This window comes from Thunnus maccoyii, chromosome 4 (genome assembly GCF_910596095.1).
Source record: "Thunnus maccoyii chromosome 4, fThuMac1.1, whole genome shotgun sequence".
Classification (NCBI taxonomy): Eukaryota; Metazoa; Chordata; class Actinopteri; order Scombriformes; family Scombridae; genus Thunnus; species Thunnus maccoyii.
The window spans coordinates 26,541,485-26,556,863 of NC_056536.1; the positions used below are offsets into that span (position 1 = coordinate 26,541,485).

Sequence of the window (15,379 nt, forward strand, 5' to 3'; positions counted from 1 at the left end):
TTTATATAATGTGCTTCAATTGATGTGCCCTTAAGAAACGTGGCTCCTTACAGGTCTCTGATGACATGGTGTGGCAAAGGAAGGAACTGCATTTTTTCCTCTACTTAAGATGCTAAATTTAAAATTTTGTTATCCCAATGAGAAAATACATTCTTTTGGGATGACGTTTGACATTTTATTACTTTCTTGCCTGTACAACACAGTACATAACAGACACAAAACAAATAAAAACATTAACAGGGAAAAGAATAAAGGGCACAATCCGAAATTATGTTTACTGCTCTTTTTGGGTTTTTATACCGAATATCTGATATCTTGTTATAAGTGACTAATGGTGAAACATTTTACCTCTCAAAAGCCATAAGAGTGACTTTACGAATATTTTTTTACAATCTCCAAGCTGTGGTTTTTGTAGTGACATGTAAGTGAACAGATGTTTGCTAACCGTGAAGAATAAGATCAATGTCTATATTTCAATCATCAAAACATGACATAAGGATCACCTAACATATAACGTGAACCATTATGATTTGTCAAATAAAATTAATTATACATAGTTAAATCCCAGATGTTAAACTTCAAATTTAACGATTCAACTGGACCCAACATACAGACTATATACAACTGAGGCAACAGAGAAAACACAAAATCATTTTTTTCTTCCTGCAACGTACTTCAAATGCACCGAAAAAGGCAGATTTCCATACATCAAATGGTAACATCTTCAAGCATGTTTGTGTAAAAGGCAACACAATAAATAAAACGAATGGCACAGAAGGTTTGGACAATCTAAACTGAGAAGCACAATGTCTTGTGAAATATTCACAGGAAACTAAATACTAAAGCAAGCACGCAAAAGAAACCCCAAAAAACTTCCGAGTTGACATCCCTGCAAACATTAACACAAGCCGACTAAACAGAACCGAGATAAACAAAAAAATCACAACCTAATTACAGTGAGAGGAATAAGAGAATGACATTTATAATTCAATATAGTATTTGTATTTACAAGCATTTATACAACTGAGGACATTAAATGGGGGTTCAAGCTTATCACTATATTTAGGACACAGAGCAGAACAATCAGATCATATAATGCACTAAATATAAACCTTGTAAACATCATATCTCACCTTTTATCTTTGATATCAGTCAGATTAAGTTTCTATTTGCCAGGTTCATAATGTATTTGTCCTTACTTTAAGGCATAGGTATCAAGCTTAGGAGTGAGCCTCTGATAAGATTTTATTTTAAATAAGCCAGATTTGTTCGGAAGGTTTCACTCCAGCGAGGAAAAACCTACTCGTCACAGCAAACCCCCAAGCAAAACGTCCCCACTTGTCTCTGGATCAGCTCAGCTAGCAGTACAGTTATAAGATCTCCTCCACGCCATGCGCGAAGATCATGACCAGCCCGGGCTCCAAGATCATATCCTCCCCCATATGCTGATTCTCACAGGCCATCACCACTACTGCTTGCTTGCCAGGGATACGCTTGGCAACGTAGTTCTCATAGTAACGCCTGTTCATCTGCCGCGTCTCCAGAGTGGCCAGTCCCTGCGGCCAGTTACGCTCATGGGCGTTCTCGATCAGGTCGTTCACAATAGAGAGAGGACAGCCGCTGTCGATGAGGGAGCGTTTGATGACTGCTTGGAGCACGGCATCGGGAGTGGAGATCATGCCGCCCCAGCGTGTCACTCTGGCAGGCTGCATGGAGTTGACCCACCTGTAGATTAAGATTTTAAAAAAACAGTAAAAAATTAGGGAGTGAGCTGCAGCAGCTTGACAAAGTTGACTGTAGTTGAATACCACAAGTGGGAGAGAAGACAAAAGTTCACTTACTCCAAGATCTCATTGTACTCGATGCTCTCCTCGAGGTTTTGCAGGTTAGGGTTAGCACTGCGGATTGCTCTCATATAGGCTTTTAGCAGCTGAATGTCCCGTTTCTGGAGTGTAAGAGCACCAGAGTCAGTGAAAAATCTCAAAAAATTTCTAAAAGCTTTGAAAGGAATTTATAACTGGTAATAACTAGTCTGGTCTAGTCACCTTGAAAAGTCGCACATACCAGGATGTAAAATATTTTTATTTCTTTGGATCCAGTACTCTGCCTTTAAATCACTTTTTCTGGACAAATACTAACCCTCAACTCTTTCAGCGAGGGCAGATTCAAAATTATCTATTTGGAATATACAGTATGTTATATAACAGTACCAAAAAAAAATAAAAATTCACCACAGTCACAATATAATAGTCATATTTTTCTCCACCACTTGTTAATACCACTTTTAGAAACAAGAAACAATGCAGTACCAAACACAAACATCATACACACAGACCTCTGTCGATAGCTACACCACACAGACATATCACACTCAAATACTTTGATAGATCCCGTCCTACAAATGATCATATGTAACCAAATGTTTCAAACCCAAAAAGCATTACAGTAACTGAGACAGAGTGCTGTATAGCTTACTTAAGTATAAAATTTAATCAGTCATTATAAAGTGGTTGTTATGGAAAAGAAATATGCTCCTGGCTGTTTCTAAATATGATCCACACACATTTGTAAACAATATTTTTCAGGAGTAGGCAGAATAAGTATTTTGTGGTTAATATATCACTGAGAAGGAAAAATGTTCTTACTTGCTCCCCCAACTGGTGTTTATGTTCTGCCACAGTTTTCTCCAAATCTGAAATTTTAGTCTGTTGCTGCTGGACGACACTTCGCAAGTGTTTGATACAGTTATGGTTGGGGAGCTCATCTTTGGGCATCTCAAGGCTGCCCGAGAGAGGAAGAAACAATAAACAAGAGAGAAAAAAGAAAATTGAAAACCATACAAAGTGATACAACATTTTTTCAAATCATATACTTATATTTTCTGACACAATATTTAATGATTACTATATTTTTTGTTGAGCAGCTGTTGAGTTATGATCTCCCACACCTTAGAAACTTAGGTTCTGAAGGTTGAACAGACAAATTAATAATCAGTGCACTCAACTCTAACTATCTCCTGACAAACGGAAGTCACTCACCCACACCCGTCCTCACAGTTGACAGGCCTTTTGGGATTGTGCTCGCAGTCCTTGAGGTGTGACTGCAGCTGGTCCAGCCGTAGTGTGGCTACACAGCCAAAGCTCGCATTGTCACAGCTGATCTGTAGTTTAGACAGCATGTTGCGCATGATGCGTGGCACAGGCCGGAGGTGAGCTAGTGTCACTACTGTGCGGTCAACAGGACAAATCTGCTGCTGGGCGAACCACTGTGTTATACAGGCATTGCAGAAGGCATGCTCGCAGTGCGGGGCCTGAAAATTATAATGAGACCAAAAAAATTTAAAAATCTGACAAAGCGCTGATACAGTTAAGAGCTTATGATTCATCAGAAGATGACTCACCTGCACAGGTTCTTCTAGCACTCCACTACATATAGGACACAGCAGGTCTTCATCCACCTCCCCTTGGAACCTCGTAACGTCGTACCCCATGGTACATTACTGGGAGCCGCAACCTCCTGAACAACACACAACCAAGCAAATTAGGTTTCCAGGCGACTTAACTGCGACAAGACATGACTGCAGATATTTCACACAAACTCATTTATAGAGGGAGAAAATATTTAGAGCCTACCTCACTCACAAAAGGCCTCAAATGCTTCCATTCAGCTCTGGATGTGTTGCTGACAGGTCACATCTGGCACAGGTCATCTGTCTGGCTGAAGAGACACAAAGACTCCCTGCAAAAAATAAAAATACATTGAAGAAAAAAATCCACACTGACTATTTAGTTTTTAAAAGATTGATGCTTGGCTGATGGTTATATCAAGCTAAGTTATGCTTTGTCATCCTAACCAACATCATAAACACAACATCAATGCAGACATATTTAAATAGCTGAGGCATTAGTGATTTCCAACCTGCCTTATCATGAACTGACAAATATATATACTAGGATATCCCTATAAAAGGTAAGAAATAGTAGAATGTTGATATCTAATCTACACATTTTTGTCACATATTGCTAAATTAATTAAGACAGAATGACTCAATAAATCCTCGAAGCGACGTCCTTGATCCGTAACGTTTTCTATCGTTATCCTCGACATGTGGAGCTCCCACATCCGAGCAGAGGATCCTGTTGTCCCCGTTGACTGGTGGCTGACCTAATTTCAGTTGGAGGCAGCACACACCGGTCTGGAGGCGATTTTCAGATCCCTTTCCTCCCATCGCACTCAGCATGCCTTGCAAACAAGCGAACCTTTCATGCTAACGTCAGCTACGTGTATGTGTGTGTGTATGTGACAGATTCCTCTGTCGTTGTTAACGTTACACTAAAAAACACAATGTCATAAGCGAGCCCAACCTGGTGCCATATTGACTGAATAAAAATAATCAAGTTCAGATTTCAGTGTACTTTGCTCGTCATGTAATAAATATGGAAAAGCCTTGCTAACTAGCTAGCTCTACGGCACCGTTGGTTTCCTCTGGATATTAGCCATCGAGCTAACCAGACAGAGCTCAGTCTGGGCAAACTACACCGACTAATGTCTGTTTACAATCAGCCACGTTGGAATAAAACATCATAACCGAGTGATTGACTTACTTGAACATGTAGCAAAACAGATCCTAGTCACGATTTTAAATGTATTTTCGGTCGTCCTACTCTGACTACTAGCTCGCTAGCCACGTCCTGTGCTACATCCTACGCTTCCCTGCGTCGTCAGTACGCAAGCGGGTGGAAACGTCATGACGTAAATTAAGCGCTTTTGATTGGTCAGTCATCAGTATCTATCTATCTGTCTATCCATCTATCGTTTTTCCCATTTTACACTTGGATTTACACACGTCAGCAGAGTATTTATTCATACATGTATATCCAAAACAGTTTGAACTTGAAGCCCACACCTTTGTTCTCAGTGTACCTTAATATATCTCATCCATTCCTGCAAAATGAAACAGTCCACAAAGACAAGAATAAAAAAGACTGAACCATACTCAAATAGACCTGAAAATAATGATGGAGTACAATGAATGAATCAGTATTTTTCTTCAAATGTCAAACACCAAAAGGGTACCAAGCCCAGATGAGCTTACAAAAAAGTCCTTACAGTACAGAGTGTGCAGAATATATTTTAAAACTAACAAAACCACATTATTTGTTAAGAGTACTCATGCAATGTGATGACATTGGTTTTTGGCGGTGTTGGAACATGTAATCACAGTGGTAGTGAGTGATGACTCATGTTTTCAATGTGTCCCTCTGTTAAACCGTATCCCACAGACTCTGCATGCTGGCTGCTGTTCCTCTCCTTCCTGTTTAGCCTCTTATCACCCACAGAGCACTGCTGCAGTCCGTGGCTGAGAAATGCATTTTATATGTACATGTATATATATACACACAGTATGTATCATGTGTTTTGGTGAACCAAACCTGATGTGTTGGAAGTAATGAAATCACAGTGGTGGGAGAGGTTTTCAGATCCTTTACTCAAGTAAAAGTACCAATACAGTGTAAAAATACTTCATTACAAGTAAAAGTCCTGCATGAAAAATCATACTGGAGTAAAAGTATATAAGTTTTAGCAGAAAATGTAGTTAAAGTATTATAGTAAAAGTAGTGGTTTGGTTCCTCTGACTGATATATTATTATATATGACATCATTAGATTATTAATACTGAAGCATCAGTGTTCGAGCAGCATGTTACTGTTGTAGCTGCTGGAGGTGGAGCTAGTTTCAACTACTTTATATACAGTTAGCTAGTTGAGTCCAGTGGTTCCCAACCAAGGGCTCCAAAAGGTCACCAGATAAATCTGAGGGGTCATGAGATGATTAATGGGAGAGGAAAGAAGAAAAAACAAAGTTCTGATACACAAATCTGTTTTCAGTTTTTGGACTTTTTCTCTTATATTTGATTGTTGGTGAAATATTGGATTATTTGAACATTTCCTGTAATGAAACCAGGAAGTTTAGAGAGAAGCTCTTAACAACTCGAGACTTCTGAAAATGTGACCCTGACTAAAACTGCTTGTTGTAAGATATCAAAAGCCACAAAGGTTAGAAACCACTGGTTTCATCTTTAGCAAGGTGTTGTATTTGAAAAGCTTGTTATATTATCTGTTATGTCAAATCTTCATCTGAAAAGCAACTAAAGCTGTCAAATAAATGTACAATATTTCCCTCTGAAATGTAGTGGAGTGGAAGTATAAAGTAGCATCAAATGGAAATACTCAAGTAAAGTACAAGTACCTCAAAACTGTAGTTAAGTACAGTGAGTTCTGATACACAAATCTGTTTTCAGTTTTTGGACTTTTTCTATAATCTTTGTTTTTTGTTGAAATATTGGATCATTTGAACATTTATTAAAATAAAACCATGTGAGAAGTTTAGAGGGAAAAATCACTATTTGGTGGAGCTGTTAACAACTCATAAACATCTGAAATGTGACCCAGACGACACACTACTTTTTTGTAAGACGTCAAAAGCCACAAAAGGTTGGAAACCACTGGTTTCATCTTTAACAATGTGTTGTATTTTAAAAGCTTGTTATATTATCTGTTGTGTCAAATCTTCATCTGAAAAGTAACTTTGTAAAAGTAAATGGTGGAGTAGAAAGTACAATATTTCCCTCTGAAATGTAGTGGAGTGGAAGTATAAAGTAGCATCAGATGGAAATACTCAAGTAAAGTACAAGTACCTCAAATTTTATTTAAGTACAGTACTTGAGTAAATGTACTTGACTGCTTTCCATCACTGTAAAACAACACCTATGTGACCAAAAACGTTGATCAATTAGCAAGAAATAACTCCAGACACAGTAAATATTTAGCAATAGCACTTTATTGAACACAAACAACCCTAAGCCACAATACTGAATGACAAGACCAATTGGCTGCAGCAAACATTTTATAAAATAGATTCAGGTTTAATGTCACTAAATTGTTTTTTTTTTTTTTCTTTTAACGTCAGAAAGACAGATGCAGGTTTTTCCAAAACAGTGAATGATCTTTTACATATTTAACATTTTTGTAACAAATTATCATTCACATGTTCACACAAAGGAATAACAAGGCAAAGTGCTTTCAGGATTGCATTGTCGAAGAAACAAAACAGAAAAATGAATGGCTTGAGGTTTAGGTGAGACGGCGGGTGGGTGGGGTGGGGTGTGGGGGTGTGGGGGGGTGGAGCGGGGATTGGGGAGTGGGCTGGTCCTGTCCTGGAGTAGGCATGGGTGGGGCAGGAGGTGGAGGGTATGTGGGGGTGGGGGGGGGGGGGAGAGAAGAGGGCCCTGGTCAGAAAACCTCAAACCTTTCACCTTGTCCTGTACCCCTTGTAGTCAAACTGAAAGTAAAATGTCGGGGCAGTGTGGAAACAGACGCCTATGTAGCAGATTTTGGTTCAGAGTGGACAGATGGATTCAAAAGGCATACGGCTCGAGGGGCTCAAACTCGCCCTCGTACTGAATTAACAAATCCACCTTACATCTTTCTTGTGACAACCTGTGGTATCGAGTCCAACTGCAGGGCAATCAATGGCTGACCCAGAATGAAGCTGTAAACGTTGAAATACTGTACACTATAGGGCTAGACAGGGAAGTATATGCACACGAGGAAACCGAAGTGATAGATGGTATATATATTTAAACAAAAAAAAAAAAAAAAAAAAAGCCAATGCGTGGTTATTCATTTTCTAAAAGATGACACTCCTCTGACCATTCGCCACTGAATGTTAAAGGGGATAGACTATCATCATAATCTGCATCATAACATTGTCTGGCTTCACATTCCAGTGGTATTTTGTCGTATAAATGCTTCTCATAAATATTTTTTTTTTTCAACGTCAAATAGACATATACACATACAGCACAACCAAGCACACTTTTTTTTTTTAATGTATAACTACCATTGCTTATGATAAATCTGTTTTTTTTCTTCTTTGTCAGAACAGGTGGAGAGACAAACAATACTCAAGGCTGCAAAACAAGGAGGTAGGAGAAATGCTACTGAAAACAGTAAGTGATGCTAACATGATCGTTTGCTTAAATAATTGTGAGATACACCAGGCTTCGGCTCGACTTCTTGAACCATGCTAGTACCCCACAGTTGCTACTCCAGCCGGCGTTTCAAGGAGCGGCATGTTGACAAACTGTAACGTTAAGATTTTCACCTTGATTTTGTCAAACGGAATATTGATTTGACCACTTTGAGTCAAATTAAGACAAAAATCTCCAAAAAAAAAAATGGTGTCATTGCTTTTTTCTGATAGCTCCTGACACTAACCGGGATAGCAGCTGTGGTGATTTACTAACTGAAGAAATCTTAGCGGCCCATTCGGCCTTACAAAATTTGAATCGTGTCTTTAACCCTTTAAATCCCCCAGACTGGTCATATATCAAATTGGCTAAGTTCAACAGAGTAACTTCATTGGTCCTGTTGTCATCACAGGTCTTGAGACCACGCTGCTGGTGATGGCATTGACTCCTTTACACACAGTAGAATAGTATATTTGCAGATTTGTAAATGAGGTAATCAGCGTTAGGCTAAATAGGGAACCCTGTCATTGACACACATGCCCACTTCATTCACTAGCAAAGCAAAAAAAAAAAAAAAAAAAAAAAAAAAAAAAAAAGATTTCCTCAATCAGCGGGACAGGACTGTGGAAAATGAAATCAACTTTGGAATGTTGGGTGGACGAGCCAACGTTGTTGTTTTTTTTTTTTAAAGGTTTTTATCTTATTTTTTTGTGAAGGTGCGCTGTGAAACTATTTGATTGTAACTCATCACATGCCCTGATTCAGAGTCCTTCCACTCATGATAAGGGCTCCTTTATATTTCCCCAGATAAGCCACTCAAAGTAAAACAGGCAACCCATTATCTATCATCTCTTCTTTTTTTTTCTTTTTCTTTTTTTTTTAAATTTGCGATGAATTAAGGCTGCCTCAGCAGCAGATCAATGCCTGCTTTAAGTCCAGTTGTGAGAGGATTGTTAATAGCTTGTGAGTTGCAATGAGGTGGCAACATCTACAGTGAAGCGGACTAAACATAAAAACATGAAAGGGACTATCACTACTAAAATGTCACAGAACATGCAGTATACATCCTTTCCTACAGTAGGCTATTCCTAAATAGCACATTCAAGGGGGCTCCTAATGGGCAAATTCTCTGATATGGCTCTGCTTTAGAGTAATGAAGCTTGGTGTGAGACTACTTCCATCGTGGGCTCACAGAAGGAAGGAGCGAGTCGATAAGGTGCTCCATCAGAAGATTGCTGCCTTGCTTCACCTGCACAAATACTTTGTGTCATTCAGTTCAAAAAAAAAAAAAAAAAAAAAAAAAAAAAAAAAAAAACACCGGAAAGTGTTTTTTTTTTTTTTTTTGAAACATTTCATTTGTTTTCCTTCGTGTAAATACTACATTATTTCCCCCCCCCCAGACATATCCTCTGCTGGTGAAAACAAACGGCACTTTCAAGGGGAATGTTTCTCTAAAACCACAATCACAGGACCTCCAAGTAACAAATTCTGAAAACACATAGGCTATACAGTAGATATAAATCTCATGAGTTTCTTAACTGTACAAGCTTTAGGCTACACGCTGAAAACGGGAGGGACACGTAAGAACCCTTAATGCTTAACATTGAAAACAAATATAAGGCATTTCATAATTCCTTTTATCCGCATACATCACTGACAGCAGGTCTAAATATTTTTGAGAAAACATTTCATTCAAGGAGGAAGAGGATGCATATACATCTACACATGCAAATGAACATGTCTACCGGCTATAAACCAGAATTCAAGGAATTAGGTCTAAAGTCCAAACTACAATACCATCAAAAGTCCATCCATAAGAAGAAGGAAACAAAAGCACCTACTCGTATCTATCAGTCAACTTGTGCACGGTCCTTTCTCTGAGCAGGCAGCTTTTTAAAGTCGGATATTGATCACAGTTTTTAAGAATGGAATATCACACACTCCACTATCAAACACCACCTCTCTGAATGCAAACAAGAGGACCACTGAAATCCTTCATTTGCTACAGACGAGTGACTTTTGGTGTTAACAAAAAAAAAAAAGAAAAGAAAAAAAAAAAAGAGCATATTAAATAATTTTTTTTTTCAACTGAGGAAGCAATGATAAACAAAAGGTTATTGCACTTTTTATCTTTTGTCTATTTCAAACGAGGTCAGCTTGAGAGAAGATGATTCATGCCTTAATGTCGTAGTAAGACAACAAATGTTACGTCACTTCTATAGTATGATCACACCGTTATTAACACTGCACACAGCTACTACTGCAACCCTACTTGTGGTCAGTCTACCCTAAATAACACAAAACAATCTCCACAATCAATTTTGCAACACAGTCACAACAAACAGCTTGCCTAAATGTAATCACTTGATCTTGAATGCAGGTACCGCGTCGTTTTTTTCACAACAACTCTGTTCGTATTGTGAAGTTACTAATCGTCGATGAATACCCAAAAAAGAGTTTAGTAGAACAATCAGAAGCAGCTCTGAAATTCCAGACAATAGTCTTTCTACAGTTAATGTGTTACTGACAATCAAACCTCATGTTTTCTGCACTCAGAGGAGTCTGATGTTTTTTTTTTTTTTGCTCCTCATGTCTGCGCCTAAATTTTGGTCTATAGGCTCCTTCACTCGGTGGTGTTGGGAGAGCCAACTGAGCCCCGCGGTGCCTTCTTTGGATTTGTGCTTTCATACCATTGATCCCCATCCATTCAATGTTTGATGTGCCCTAAAAAAAATCGCATCAGTAATGTGCAATTTATTCTGCCACCCTAAGGGAGCACTCAGTCACTGGAAATGCATCATGAAATCCAGATACAGAAGGAGGAGTTATTTAGGCTTTTCCGAAAAAAATTAAAAAAGAAAAAAAAAAAAAGAAGAAAAAAACTCAGATCACGTAGGGTTGAAATAATCATCTCAGAGGGAATATGAGCCTATCTACTGTAGTCGTTCAGTGTAATTTCTTTTTTCCCATTATAAGGCTTCTGGGAAATACAAATGGAAGACCGTACCTTTCGGTAGTAACAAATAAAAGGCACCATGCCACCACTGTGCTCGATATTACACAGGTCCTATTGGTGGGGGGAAATTAATAACCAAGTGTTCAGGCAGGGAAGGCGGTCAAACTAGCATTAGTCATACAGTAAAATTGTATTGTTTTCACTTGCAGAGGTAAAGTTTAATAGCTACCTTCATTTCCCACCTTGAATTAGACCGTGTCCTTTATGACTGCACCTTATACGTACTGTATATATAAGGTACAGTCATGTATGTACGGTGTGTACCTTATATGACTTGCACCAGATAACAGACTCGTCTGTTGCTTGTAGTAATGAGAAACATGTTCAAACAAGGTAACTATGCTCTTATGGACTTAAAAAAGGGACTTGTGCATGTTTAGGATCGGCATGCATATATTGAAAAGTCACACACACTCTCTCTCTCTCACACACGCACACACACAATACGAGAGAAATCTACATGACTGGCATCAGGAAAAACAAGAAGAAATCACAGAGGATCAATGTCAGCGTCGTCACACAAAAGATCACTGATGAGGTAAAACTGCAGGTCCAATAAAAAGTACAAGGTGCAGTTGGCTGCCCCTTTGTAAGGTAGGAAACATGAGATATCCGCCGACACTAATCTAACACTTCAGCGTAGATACACTTCTGATTTAGGCTGGTTTAAGCAGATTTACACTACCCCACGACAAGATGGATCACGAGATTTTAACTCTTTGTTAGCATAGCTGTACAAGCGTTTTTCATAAGAATTTCCTTTCCGTCTGAATTTTTTTTTTTTTTTTTTTGAGGTACACCACTTTAATCCCCAGTGTCATTTGGCTCTGGATAACAGAGAAGCCAAAGTTGATTGTTTACGAGTGAATTCTGAATTCATTCATTCACAGTGGCAAATATGGCGATATCCTAACCTCTCAGAACAATCTCTGCACCATGGCAACCTTGAGCTATGTGCTACCTCAAATGATTCGTGTGCTTCTCGACACCCACGGATGTCTGTAAGAACAAAATTAGCCAAAATTGTATTTTTTTTTGTTTTTTAAGCAATCCAACCAAGTAGCATAACTCTACAGGTGATGCGACTTATCAGGTACTGCCAGGTATCATTTCCTTTTTTTCAGCTTTTAAGGCAAAAGGCTCAACAGTGGATCAGAGAGTTGAATTGAAATTTGCCATTTATCAGCGTTACTTCAAGTAAGAACCAAGACATCCATTGAGGCAAATCAATTCTATACTGTATATACCATGCTTTTTTTTTCTTTTTTTTTTTTGGACATCAAAAACTTATTTTTTTTTTTTCCTGGTAACACACACGCACACACACACTATAAACCATCTTGTTAAACAAACACACAACCTAGGGATTGCTTTGCCAATACCAAAGGGACTAACTATGTTATTCAAAAATGTCCAATTATAAAATAGACTTCTACCAACACCAAATTTGAACAGAATACTTGCATTTGAGTAATAATATTCCATGCAAATATTTATAGTTTTTCTTTGACTAGTATAATTGGCGAGCGGACATGCAGCTCCGAACACAAAAACTGTAATAATCCTGCCTACGTCTGAAGAAGTTACTGACCAAGTAATATGATTTATGTCTAAAGGCAAATAAAGGTTTCTATGGCACTAAATGGGTGTAGCTTAGGTGCATTTTTGTCAAATATAGGCTATTTACGAGTATGTGTGATCATATCTACTTGTAGACCTTTTTGTCCCTCTTGTTTTACTGTGCTGTAAGGCAATCTCAATGAAATGGATGAACGTGTATGTTAAAATTCATCTGAACTCTTGTCCTCTGTTTTACCTTGTAGGCTACACTCCACACAAATATGTATATGTATAGAGAAAGAAGAGCGATATTATACAACAGCAGGCCTATACTCCAACAATAATGCCAAAAAAAACAAAAAACCCTATCCAGTCTCTCAATGCAGGAAGACTACTACACATACTGTATAATATGTAGAGAATTAGGTTATTACATGCTACCTGTATAATCGTATCTATGCAAGACAAATGAAGAGCAACAGTTTTAAGTCAGGAGAAAGCAAATTTGTCCTGCTCCAAACTGACCCTACATTCATTTCAGTCAGAAAATTCATGGCTCAGATTTGATGGTCAGACTGTAAACTGCTTGAACATATGCATAAATCCATTGCTGCTTTACTAAAGAGGTTTCCCCCTCCTCTTGCCACACATTTTGGCAAAAACAGGCCTTATTTGTGACCAAAGATTATAACATCTAACCCGCATTTTAAAATCTTCCATTGGCATTTATGCTATGATTTACTGAATTGGCCTAAATGGATGGCAGTGCAATATTTGTGCTGCACACGATTACACACACTCTCTATTGCTACAATTGGACCTTTCATTGCTTTCCGTTTCTGACTCCAGATATATATATATTTTTTTTTATATGCTCCACTTGTTTTCATCGTTACTATGTCAAAATTGTGATGTAGCTCCATGCACAATCACTCAAGTTATCACTGGTACATACACACATACACACGCACGCGCGCGCACACACAAAAAAAAGCATGTATAAGAATACTGTGATACAACAAAAGGATTCAGTTACAACTTGTATAGTTGAAAGGGGGGCAATGGCTCCATTTACTGGTCAGATAAGGACATCACAAGAGAGAAGAAAAAAAAAAAAAAAAAAATCCCTGCCTGAACAGACTGGTCTGACAGCACCTACAGATGGCAGAGTGAGTATGTAGAGTATTTTTAGGAGCCTGCCTGAGGTGTCTGTTGAATCACTGGACTGACTTTAAGTGACTTAGGCCAGAGTCTGTATTGTTAACACAGTAGGCTGGGTAATGTAACCTTGTCACTTTTGTTGGGCCGGCCGCCCAGAAATAGAAAGCACAAAAAAAGTCAGTGGGCAGTGGACACTGTCCCGAAGTGCTTAGAGACACTTGTTTTTTTTTTTTTTTTGTTTGTTTGTTTGTTTAAATTAATGCATTGAGTACAATTTTGTTGCAGCCTTTGCTTGTCTTTTGCAACCCTCCCCTTCCTGTATTCAGCAGCAACACACATGCATGTAAACATAAGTACATACATTACATCTGCTCTATTTTGCACACTTAGAACCTGAATGTACTAAAGTGCGTGCTTGACTATCTAATTAAGTGCTGTGGGATTCGGGTTAAAAAGGAATTAAATTATGGAACATCCCATCCCAAAGAAAAAAAAAAAGAAAAAAAAAAAAGAAATAGACATAATTATCCTGCTGAGATCTGATTGGAGTAATAAATTCTGCCTGCTGCTTCAGCACAGATCCTGAGATTACAAAGAAAAATATGTACCTATCCCTAATATTAATAATATAACTGTTCTCCTGAAAAACATAAAAATCCATCAAGAGAACGAAGGCTGGGGGGTCACCAATTAGTTCCATTTCAATTCAGTCAGTTATGGAGGTCAATTGAAATGCAAACTCTGAATCTACGACATCAAATCACTGCTCTGAAACGGCGTTCGTGCCGGTTTTAGTATATCCAAGAAAAAAAAAAAAAAAAAAAAAAAAAAACAACATGAAAGACTTTTTTGTAGGGGGGTAATTAACGACAAAGCCTAGTCTAGGTCCTCATCTCTCATCCAGTCAACTAATGTGTGCAATTGTGCCACTTCATTACCAGTGGATATGAAGTTATCACGCCAATGAAAACAATCTGACTCAGTGTAATTTAACCATCGGCGGATGGTCAAAAAAAAACCAAAAAAAAAAACAAAAAACGACAAAATAGCATAGATATAACATCGAAAAGTCACAAACAGCTCTAGTGGTCCGATACAATCATCTTTAGTATGCTTAGTACCAGAAATGGGATGAGGAGACAACAAAATGAACACCAAAAAAGCACATATTTGGATTTCTGCTATTCCTGAAATCTAAACAACAGGTATTGGCCTAAGCAAAGATCCCTCTCCTTTTTCCTCTTAGCCCTATTTACTTCTTTAAGGGATATCAACTCCCTGGTCATCGATAGTGCCGAAACATATAAGGTATTATATGCCGGGCAATGTTTTTTCTTTTTTTTATTCCCCACTAGATACTAATGGTGCAACTGTGGTTCAATGCTGTTGCTTTCAAATGGGTGGAAACATAATCAGTCTCAGGGCTCCTCATACTCTGCCATTAACGCTATCCAACTGAAATGATGTGTTACGGAAGGCATGGGTCAAAAGGCATTTCATGAGATGCCATAAAGGCAATCCAGTGCATTTGTGTTGACACTGACAGTAAAATGCCCGGCACACACAGAGCCATTCGTTTAGTCTTTAGGTAAATTTTTTTTCATGAAATA

At 38.3% G+C, this 15,379-nt stretch overlaps 1 protein-coding gene across 1 annotated transcript; it reads right to left on the bottom strand.

The window, feature by feature from the left end:
• Positions 1-161: 161 nt before the first annotated feature.
• On the bottom strand, positions 162-4,725 carry rnf41 (ring finger protein 41). Its single transcript, XM_042409012.1, has 7 exons — positions 4,605-4,725; positions 3,633-3,738; positions 3,401-3,516; positions 3,039-3,310; positions 2,646-2,781; positions 1,842-1,945; positions 162-1,725 (listed from the first exon to the last, which is right to left on the bottom strand). The coding sequence occupies exons 3-7, from the start codon at positions 3,488-3,490 to the stop codon at positions 1,371-1,373; spliced, it is 957 nt and encodes a 318-aa protein (XP_042264946.1). The 5' UTR covers positions 3,491-3,516; positions 3,633-3,738; positions 4,605-4,725; the 3' UTR covers positions 162-1,370.
• Positions 4,726-15,379: the final 10,654 nt, after the last annotated feature.